Source organism: Monopterus albus, unplaced genomic scaffold, assembly GCF_001952655.1.
Source record: "Monopterus albus unplaced genomic scaffold, M_albus_1.0 scaffold134.1, whole genome shotgun sequence".
NCBI lineage: Eukaryota > Metazoa > Chordata > Actinopteri > Synbranchiformes > Synbranchidae > Monopterus > Monopterus albus.
Window position 1 is genome coordinate 2,623,518 of NW_018128014.1, and position 10,890 is coordinate 2,634,407.

General features: G+C 43.6%; 1 protein-coding gene across 3 annotated transcripts in view; it reads left to right on the top strand.

Moving 5' to 3' along the window:
* The first annotated feature begins 376 nt into the window (after positions 1-376).
* xpot (exportin, tRNA (nuclear export receptor for tRNAs)) overlaps positions 377-10,890 on the top strand; it is a 15,194-nt gene continuing 4,680 nt past the window's right edge. For 2 of the 3 annotated variants that reach the window (XR_002275971.1, XM_020613484.1), the window contains exons 1-17: positions 377-651; positions 2,439-2,592; positions 3,677-3,759; positions 3,990-4,046; positions 4,139-4,208; positions 4,671-4,889; positions 5,459-5,643; positions 6,342-6,510; positions 7,101-7,337; positions 7,524-7,562; positions 7,641-7,703; positions 7,790-7,914; positions 9,015-9,159; positions 9,244-9,363; positions 9,492-9,586; positions 9,783-9,852; positions 9,987-10,225. Coding sequence is in view for 2 of the 3 variants with exons in the window: in XM_020613484.1 (XP_020469140.1) it covers positions 2,506-2,592; positions 3,677-3,759; positions 3,990-4,046; positions 4,139-4,208; positions 4,671-4,889; positions 5,459-5,643; positions 6,342-6,510; positions 7,101-7,337; positions 7,524-7,562; positions 7,641-7,703; positions 7,790-7,914; positions 9,015-9,159; positions 9,244-9,363; positions 9,492-9,586; positions 9,783-9,852; positions 9,987-10,225 (2,003 nt within the window). In the remaining variant the exon portion in view is untranslated. The other variant, XM_020613485.1, reaches the window with a different exon arrangement.

The window sequence follows — 10,890 nt, forward strand, 5'->3', positions numbered from 1 at the left end:
ATCCATTTCAGAACCATTCCTCTGATCCCATATTTTTCTAACTTGTCCATTAATAATTCATGATTGATTGTGTCAAATGCTTTTTTTAGGTCAATAAATATTCCCACCATGTATTTCTTCTCATCCATAGCACTTGTAATGTCCTCCATCAGGTCGGTAATGGCCAAAGATGTCGATCGGTTCGACCTAAAACCATATTGGCAGTCAGAGAGGATTTTATGTCTATCAATAAATGTGTCTAATCTGTTATTAAAGAGTTTTTCCAAGATTTTTGAAAACTGTGACAAGAGAGAAACCGGTCTATAATTTGTTTATATAATTGGTGTAAAAACTGGTTGGAGAAATAAGATTCGTACGAATCGGACACTAACTTCAACCAAGTGAATGTGAGCTAACATTAGTTAACAAAAAGCAAACATTTGCCAGCGATAACAGGCTTTACTTATAGCTTTTAGATATATAAAATGTTACAGTATAAATATCCAGTTATTTAGGATGATGAATATGTATGTATCTGTACTGCAGTATGAATGAATCTCTTCCTATGGTCGTGACCCGGATACTAAACGAGTGGACACGCCGCACCGCTACCTCCGTCGTGTGAGTAACCGACATGCAACTGATTTTTGGGGACTTCGCATCAGTTGCGTGGTGAGTTAACCGGACGCACGGAGAGGGGAGAAAACGCATTTGTTGTTTTAAGTGTTTCATAAACTGAGTTCTACAGGAAATGAATGTTTTGCTGTGCTTTGCTTGCTAACAAGCCGTGGCAGGGATTTTCATGTAGAGATTTGTACAGCGATGATGTGATTGAGGAGGCGAGCCAGACAGCAGCAGGTAACGTCAACGTTACCGAGTCGTGATAAACGAGGATAAAAACACAATCAAACTACTTTCACTTCTCCTGCACTGTCAGTGTGGCTGTTATTACAGGCCTCTTGGTACTGACTGGACTTTTATTATTTGCTACAGTGTCAGAATTGGTCAGGCAGGCGAGCTAAGAGGCTAACTACTCGTGTAAGTGAAGCTAGCTCGAGTTAGCAGCTGATAGCTAGGCAGCTGCTATATGAACTTTTTTGAGGAGTGGCCCGCCTAATTTGTTATAAAACCCACCCAAAACCAAGGACATTTATGTCTCTAACTACTTGTATGTCCAGTGGAGGGTTTTATGTGTCCGTGGTTTTGCACTTTGAACCACCATGGCCTCTTTAATGTGTTGACGCTGTGTTGCATCATGTGGGCAGAGCTGTCAGGTCGTAGCGGTTCTTCATCTCCTGACTGAAGTTCCCAAGCAGCACACGCTAGTCCTGGGATCACAACTAAGTTAGAGCTGAAGCAACTGGTTAGTCGGTGGATGGGAAAAATAATTGGCAGCAATTTTAATAACTCAATAATTTCAGTCAATTTTCGGTCAGAAATTCTGGGGAAAGATGCCAAAACGTTGCCGACTTCAGTCCCAAATGAGAACATTTACTGCTTTTCATAGTCTGGTATCATTGGGCGCTTTTAACAAGACATCTGAAGATGTCTCATTCAGCAAAATGTTTTAATATTTCATAACAGGAGTGCTGCTAATGATTCATTTTATTATCTGCTCATCTGTCAGTTTATTTTTGCAATTTGACATTTTTAAGTGTCAGAAACCTGAGAAACCTGAAAAATGCCCAATCTAGTTTGTCAGAGTTCAGTGTGGATTGTCTTATTTTCTGATCATCCAGCCAGAACCCAAATGTATTCAGTTTAGAGAAAACCACTCAAAACAATTAACTTTGTGTATTACTTGACAGTGTAATTAATAGTTAGTTGCACATTTATTCATCATAGACAGTCTACTGATTTTGGAAACTTTATCATCCCATTTGTGGTTTAATGTGATCATGTGATAAGGGGGTTTGATAGTGTTCTATTAAATGTGACCCTTTTGAATCCATTATGAAGTTTTTAAAAGTAGTTTGTGAACTGTTAGATAAAAATGCACAGTTGCTGTTTCTCTCGGTACAAAACGTATTTCAGCTGTTGCTTGTAACCAGAGATGAAAGTTGTTTTTAAAACCTGTGATAAGTCAGAGATGGACATTTAAAGACCTGTATCTCGGGTTTTGCCAGGACTACAACTAGACCACACAAATGCATGAAGTGTTTTCATATATGTGCATATGTAGGTTTCAATTTATAACATAATGACGACTTCCTACAGCAGCCTTCTCAGAAATATTGCATGTTGCTGAGTTGTTGGTGTGTGTAGTGTCGAGACAAAACAGGATGTGACTAGGCGATGTGATTAAGGATTCGTTTTCCCTGGAGTTTAACAAATCAGTTTTACCCACTGGAGCTCATGCCTAGCTGCGACTGTAGGAATGATGAATGAAGCTCCACTGTTGTAGAAGCTGTGGGAGCTCTCAGGATGTCTCACCTCAGCCTCTTCTCTCCTTGCCCCAGATGAGAGGAACCTGCCTGACAGCAGCAGAGAGGAGTGCACCTGCCTTGGAGGAAAGCTAACCCACGAATGGCCTGCCAGTCTGTTGCTGCAGTCATGGACGAGCAGGCCCTACTGGGGCTCAACCCGAACGCTGACGCCCTTTACAGGCAGAGGGTAGGATGCTCCAATGCATCAGCTTCACACTCTCAGTCCGCTGTTGTCATTTTCTCAGTGGTTTGTTTACACCCAGCAGGAGCATTAATGTAACAAGATGTTCAACCTATTATCTTGTCACATTTTAGTTTTGCATCCTAAATTGACCTGCAACGACACAAATTAATCAACAAGTCAAATAACTCGTTTTGTCGTAAAGATGCTAAACATTAACATCTCTGTGTCCTCTCACGGACATGTCTTAGCTAAGGTTCTGTTAAGATTGAACTATAAATGATCATGTAATGTTTTCAGTTAATTGAATGACAAAAATAAGTCCAACTTCTTACCTTTCTAGCCATATATCATGTTAGTCACTTATTTTAACTAGACATGACAAAAGAGCGCTAACGCTTGTGATTTAGCCGTGTCCTTTGATGGACCTCTTTATCGATTTGCTGTAAATGCCAGGCACGTTTGCTCCCATGGTGTCTGCCATTGCTAAGCAACCATGAGCCATGCACTGCATGATGGCGAGGAAGCTGTAGGATATAAATGGATTTCCGACACTAGAAATCCCTCAAGCACAAAGAAAACGCAGAGAATTTCACCAGCTGATCCAAGAGCTTCGTCCCCATCTTGGCTCGGCTTTGAACTGGGTGTTATTATGGAAAGAATGAAGCTGATTGGTTGGTTCTTGTCACATGACCTGCAGTGTGCTTGCTGCATTCTGAAAAGTTGTGATTTTTTAAAAATCTCGTCATGGCATAGATGCGCATGGAAAAACGGGCGAGTCAGAATGCATGAGTGCCGCAACAGCGTCACACTCTCTAGTGTGCACACTTGTTACACATCTCCATTTAAAATAATGAATTTGAGCGTCCAAAAGATGTGAAATGTGAACGGCCCCTAACGAGTGTGATCACAGCTTTGTGTTTCACTCTGACTGTTTCATGTCAGGTTTTACTGCTGCATGTTCTTGTTGTAATGTCTCTGACTGCATTGTGTGCAGATCAGCTGAGCATGGTTATTAATAAACACTGTACTTCAGAATGAAAAGAGCTGGATTTGTCAGGCTGCTGTGTGTACATGTGTGCTTCCTCAGGCCATGGTGTACTTTGAGCAGCTGAAGGAGTCCCAGGATGCCTGGGAGGTGTGTGCAGAGGCGCTGGCTACAGGGGTCTACAAGTGAGTTTCACTTCCACAACCCAGGTCTTATATCATGTCCTGACTCTCTGTCCTCTCCTTCCGATTCAATTATCTACTCCGGTCAGATAAAACAAGTTATGTGAAGCTCTCATTTTGGCCTCTATGAAACTGTAGCAGGCACTTTGCACTGTGTTCTGACTGAGGTAGAGAAAGACTCATATTTGATTGCTTCAGATGTTTTTAACGATATTTTACGTCCATTTCTTTAGTGACGACCATGTGAAGTTCTTCTGCTTCCAAGTTTTGGAGCATCAGATCAAGTTCAGGTATTGAAGCCAGTTCTGTTCTCAGTGAAAACGGCTAGTTTTGTCTGACTGACCCGCCATAACCTGCTTGTGTTTTGCTGTTTGTGCTGTAGACATGCTGGTCTGAGTTCAGCTCAGCAGCAGCTCATCAGAGAGACTCTGATGAAGTGGCTTCAGTGTCAGGTACAGTATGAGCCAACCTGCTGGGAAGGACCTGAGCACATGACTGTTTCCATTCTGTGACACTTAAAACTTCTACTCTGCTGCATTTCATTGCACTGCACACTACAGGCTGCTCCTCCACAGGTTACACCATTTATTCATTGTGAAAAAAGAAGATATCTGCTGAGCTTGCAACTAACGATTCTTTTCATAACTTGTCATTTCTGCTAAACGCCATTCAGTCAGCAGAACCCATTTGTTTATTGATCAGCGACACGAGACAGCCGATGAAAGACTAAAACCTTTATTTCTGAGAAAGTTAAAAATGTTTGCTAATGATTTTAATGTCACAGGTGCAGTTACAAAATGTCTGAAATGTACAAACGCATGCAACAGAATGAAAATTGTCATTTGGTTAAAAGTTGCTATAGCCATGTCTCATGCCGACTGCTGCCGTTTCTTGTCCCTTCTCCTCGACTGCAGCTGATGAACGCTCAGCCGGAGAAGCCCTTCATCAGGAACAAGGCGGCTCAGGTATTTGCCCTCACCTTCATCATGGAGTATCTGACCCTGTGGCCCAAGTTCTTCTTTGACATCCTGTCACTGGTGGGTCTGAACCCTCACGGCGTTGACATCTACCTGAGGACGCTGATGGCCATTGACGCAGAGGTGGTCGACAGAGACATCCTGCACACACCTGAGGCAAGACATGCTGTCACTGCTGACGGCTTTCACGCTGCTGCTAGAGCTTCTGGAACATCAGGGGTTTACCTAGCATTTTTTACTGAAGGACACATTTTTTTTAACATCTTCTGAAAATTAAAGAAAGCATGAAGGTTTTTCTTTAAAAAAACAATGCTGAAGGCAGTTTAAATATTCTGCAAAGAAAAGTTTTACTATGTAGATATTAAAATAAATACACGAGAGAAACTTGTAATGCTTTAAATTTGAGGTCCTGTGATTTGTTAACTGTTCAGCGATATTTACTGGGAAAAAATATTGAAATGTGGTAGAAATTAAAGGAAAGTGGACAGGTAAGAGAGTTGGACTGAGTAAAAACAGTTACTCCATTTCTCTGACAATAACAGTAATAGTAGGAGTATTCCTCACCATAGTTACTTGAGAAGTGTGAAGGTCACCACTGAAACAGTTCTGTCAAAACGATTTGATGAATTCATCACGACAAGTTTTAGATTCTGAAACCTGATTACTTGCACGGTGTGAGGCTTGAGCAGCAAACCCGGGTCAGTCACATCATGTCTTTCTTTCAGGAGACTCGTAGAAACACTTTGATCAAAGACACCATGCGGGAGCAGTGCATCCCCAGCCTGGTGGAGTCCTGGTTCCAGATCCTGCAGACATACCAGCGGTCCCACCCAGAGCTCACCTGCCAGTGTCTGGAGGTGGTGGGAGCTTACGTGTCCTGGATCGACCTCAACCTCATCGCCAACGACCGGTCAGTGGTCAGGCATAAGAGAACAGCCCTGGGGGAAGACCTTTAGAATGATTTGATTAGCTTTGATCAATTAATGGACAAAACCATGGCAACACAATCACCGTCATGGCTGCAGGAGAGCCCCAAACACTGGATGTTCTGTAACGGTGCACAGAATAATGTAAACTCAAAACCATTTCTCACTGACCAAACCCTCTACTATAAAAATTACAGCTCAGGTCCTGTAACAGAACCATTTGAATGTTGCATTTACAAATAGTTGAGCATGTTTGATTGCTTGTTTCCAGAAGCACACCCGACTTTGATTAAACAATGTCAGCCCACGGTGTGCCAATCTTTCCAGTGTCAGTGAAGTTGCATGATGAAAGTGACACACCTAAGTTGCGTGCACCAATGTGCAAAAACAAACTTGTTTGGAAAAAGTCGTGTCAGGATCGAATGAAGAGGGTTGAATGTTAGAAGTGCATGGAGATGCATTGAAAGACATGCAAAATAGTCATGTACTAAATACACAAGAAAGTAGACTTCACATGCACTTGAAAATCGCCACTCCCTGTTGTAGCCCTGCTGTCCTCGTTAAACTCTGGTGTTGCATGTTGAGGCATTTCCTCGTCCCTCACCGTTTGCTCGTTGGGATAATGACGTCCACATCGCTGACGGTGAACTTGTGTTAACAGTTGTGTGTGTTGTGTCTTCAGGTTTGTGAACCTGCTGCTGAGTCAGATGTCTGTGGAGGAGCTCCGAGAGGAGGCCTGTGACTGCCTGTTTGAAATCGTCAACAAAGGAATGGACCCTGTGGATAAAACCAAACTGGTGGAGTCTCTGTGCCAAGTGCTGCAGTCTGCTGGGTTCTTCAACGTGGAGCAGGTAGGAGTTGGCAGTGGCTCTGAAGGTGGGAAGGAAAATTGACATGAAATTTGTTTTTTTTTTTTTTTTTTTTTTTTTTTTGAAGAAGAAGAAATGACTTTATAACTTGGCATACAGAGAAAATCCTCATCACTGATGCTGTGTCATTTAGTAAAGCAGTATATTCTACTAAGCATTAAGGGGCATCACATCAGCTTTATCAAATACTGAACTTCTGTAAATAGATATTTTACTCGTCTTCTGTGTGCGACAAAATGGATGGAACTAAAAATCATAGATTTTCATACAGAGATTTTCCACGAGGGCATGTTACCTGTTAACGATTTCTTTCATTTTTGTATTTAAATTTAATTGAATGTCTATTTCTTATAAACTCAAAATGCTTTCTGAGGTGTTAAACGTGTCCTTGTGTACACACCCGGCTGCACAGGAGGTCAGACACTGGCTGGTTGTTGTGTTTTTGTAGGTCAGTGCAGATATGACACAGCAGGTCTGGGCTCATTTCAGAGCCACATGTTTGTTCACACCCAGATGCCCACATGTCGCGTAGTTTTCCTCCAAGTTTGCTTCTGCTCTTCCTGTCCTGTCAGGAGGACGATGTGGACTTCCTGGCCAAGTTCTCTCGTCTTATGAACGGGATGGGTCAGAGTCTGCTGCTGAGCTGGACAAAGCTGGTCAAAGCTGGCAGTGTGAAGGAGGCTGCCGAGACTCTCCAGGCCGTGGAGGCTAAAGTGCCGCTGCTGCTGAAGTTGCTGGTGCATGAGGATGACGACATCTCGGCCAACATCGTTGGCTTCTGCTACGAGTACCTGCACATCCTCAAACAGGTGATTGCTGAGGAGCCCTGATGTCCTGACAATAGTCTCATCATGGCAGGCAACAGGTTCTAACATCAGTTTGGCTTTTAGGCAATTTAAATTCACTGGGATTTTCACACGTTTAATTTTAGGAACAGACAGTTGTTGCGGTTGTGGAAACATTTTGACCGTATGCGCTTCATTTTGTTTGTGTAGCTGCCTCAGCTGACAGAGCAACAGAAAACCAACATAGAGGTGAGTTTCTGAATGGTAATCAGGCTCTCAGATACACGTTCTGAGTGAAAACATGAATATTCTGCCTTTTGACCACAGGCGATCATGCTCGCTGTCATGAAGAAGCTGACCTATGATGATGAGTATAACTTTGAAAACGAGGTGAGCCTCATCGTCACTGCTGACTGCACACTGTTGCACTTGGAGAACATGTGTGTAAGTGATCTCGCTGTGTTGTTGTTTGTCAGGGTGAAGACGAGGCCATGTTTGTGGAGTACAGGAAGCAGCTGAAGATGCTGCTGGATCGTCTGGCTCAGGTTTCTCCTGAGCTGCTGCTGGAAGCCGTGCGCCGAGTCTTCACTAGCACAATGCAGTAAGAGCCCGCTGTTATTACAAATGACGGTGCTGTGGCAGTGAAGTGATGGCAGTAGACACCTTAGGAGCCCTCAGTTTCAAACACTAGATGGCAGGATGATATAATGAATAGCAAAATAATATTGTATACACTCACTGCCACTTTATTAGGTACAACTGTACGCACTTCGATGCAACACTTCCACCTTATAAAATAATGTAGTCCAGTACAACACCACCTTTAACTGCAACCTCAGTAATAAACACAGAATTGAGTTTATATGTTTGACAGTTTCACCAAAAGCTGAAACATTGTGAGCTTCACAAACAGATGTTAAGGTGGACGTGTTGTACTGAAGTGCATACAGTTGTACAGGTGTACCTAATAAAGTGGCGGTGAGTGTATATTGAGCTTTCTAGAATGAAGCATCATTGGATTTTGTCCAGATGTGGTATGACAGCAGTAGAGAACACGCTGACCTGTGGCATGTGAACAAACTTGCCATCTACCGTCTGGTTTAGCGTGGAGAACCCAGGATGAACAGTGTTGTGTGGAGAATGCACTGGTGAGCTGAAGCTGGATCATCAGATATCCAAACACACGTTACTCCTCTACCTGTTGTTGGATTTTCACTACATCTGTCAGGAAGGACTTGTCAGATTTGACACAGTACCAAGTTTATGCCATCGAAGTATCTGATTTGCACCAGATTTGACATTTGGAGAATGTATTTGACCTGGTCAGAGTCGGTGGGCTTTTCAAAATGTTGCCTCTGACAGGGGAAGCAAACGATAAAACTGTGCAGCTGAGTTTTGATAATCGGCTCCTAAACAATGTTCTGACATCAGTTTGGACTTTGAGTCAAGAAACGGGTAGTTTGCAGAAGTGTGTTTGGAATATTACACAAAGCTTGTTAAAACATTTTACAGGCAGAACTGTGTGCGACTTGGACCAGCAGATGAATGTCACAGCATTGGTAGTGGAGCCTTGTGTTTTACTGAAGCATGGGGAAAGTAAATAAAGTAATGCATCACCGCTTGGACCATAGAGGTCTGAGCAAGCAGGTTTCTGTAATGCTAACCAGAATTTTATCTGTTTGTGTTTTTATTTATCATCAGGAGCTGGCAGACGGCTGCATTCATGGACGTGGAGGTGGCCATCAGGCTGTTGTACATGCTGGGCGAGGCTCTGCCGGTGTCTCACGGCGCCCATTTTTCTGGAGACACGGCGAAGACGAGCGCCTTGCAGGACATGATGAGGACGGTCAGTGTCAAGACTCCAGTGTGCAGGTAAATATCTGTTTTCCTTTGCTTTTCTCAGCTCACATGTTTTTGCTGTGACTCCCAGCTGGTGTCCTGCGGCGTCAGCAGCTACCAGCACACTTCCGTGTCTCTGGAGTTCTTTGAAACAGTCGTTCGATATGATAAATTCTTCATTGTGGAGCCTCAGCACATCCCAAATGTTTTGGTGAGTGTCTTGTGAATAAGATGTGCACATAAGAGACATGTTTAGTAAAGAGAAACGGTCAGGGAGCTTTTGTGCCTCAGGGTCTAACCTCAGAGTGACGAAGTGACTGGTGATGTGTTCACTGTCAGATGGCGTTTCTGGACCACCGAGGACTGAGACACAACAGCCCGAAGGTCCGCAGCAGAGTGGCCTACCTGTTCTCCAGATTCGTCAAAACCCTGCAGTGAGTCCGGCTTCAGTCATTGAACTGTCACTGAGTGATAACAGGAGCACGTTACAGTACAGAGGGTCTGAATGCAGTTCATTGGTTATCTGATAGCAAGATGTCCAGCATGGATCAAACATGTCTCCACAGGGTGAGGGACCCTTGACCTGTCTCTGGTAACTGTGTTAGTGATGACGGTGTTCTTTGTTGACAGTAAACACATGAATGCCTTCATTGAGGACATCCTGACCAGGATCCAGGACCTGCTGGAGCTCGCGCCCCCTGTAAGTACCAACAGAAAGAACAACGACCATAAACAGGCATCAGAAGTTCTTCCCTGTTTCTTCTGGAATGATCACAAAATACAGTTTTAAATGTTGAGATCAGTTCTCTGCACTGAAGCTGCTGTTTCATCCAGGAAAACGGCTTCCCAGCGCTGCTGACCAGTGACGACCAGCTGTTCATATTTGAGACGGCAGGCATCCTGATTGTGAACGGGGACAGTCCTGTAGAGAGGAAACGGGCATTGATGAGGAGTCTGTTGACGCCGCTGATGGACGCTTTCCGCCTGCTGCTCACCAAACTGCCGCAGGAGACAGAGGAGGAGAGGCAGGCTGCCCTCGCCGACTGCCTGAACCACGCTGTCGGCTTTGCCAGGTGAGGATGGGGGTCCACACCGGGGTGTTGTGGTTCAGACAGGTCCCCCTCGCTCTCAAAGATGTACTGAGTTTAGCAGAGAGGACGCAGACTTGAAGAGAGTGTCATCCAGTAACAGCTGATGCTCGTTATCTGAAGACTCTCACCTGCTCTGTTTTTGCCTCCCATCAATCAGAATTACAAAAACAAAAGTTCCATTTTCCTGCAGACCATTGGAGGAGGTGTCTCAGTCCTCAGGTTGTGGTCCACAAAAAAACTAGCTGTAAAACACATGCACTTCCTCGTGGAACTGTGCCTTTTTATTCATTTTGCATTTTCACCATTTTGTACATCGAGTGTTCAAAGTGTTTATTTGTCATATGCACAGTCAGGAAACGTGTTTCCCTGTACAATGAAATTCTTACTTTGCCGTCCACATGAATGCCACAAAAATACAAGTGAAATATAAAGTAGATAAACAAGTAATATAAAAATATATAATAAGAGAATGTATGCTGCATGGGAGCAGCATGTGCAGCAGAGTCATTGTGCAATTATGCATGTAACACAAAATCTAGGACACATTAGGCAGCAACAAATGCAGCAATATAATAGAGAATGTATGCTGCATGGGAGCAGCATGCGCAGCAGTCAACAGTCAATGTGCAATTATGCATGTGCAAACA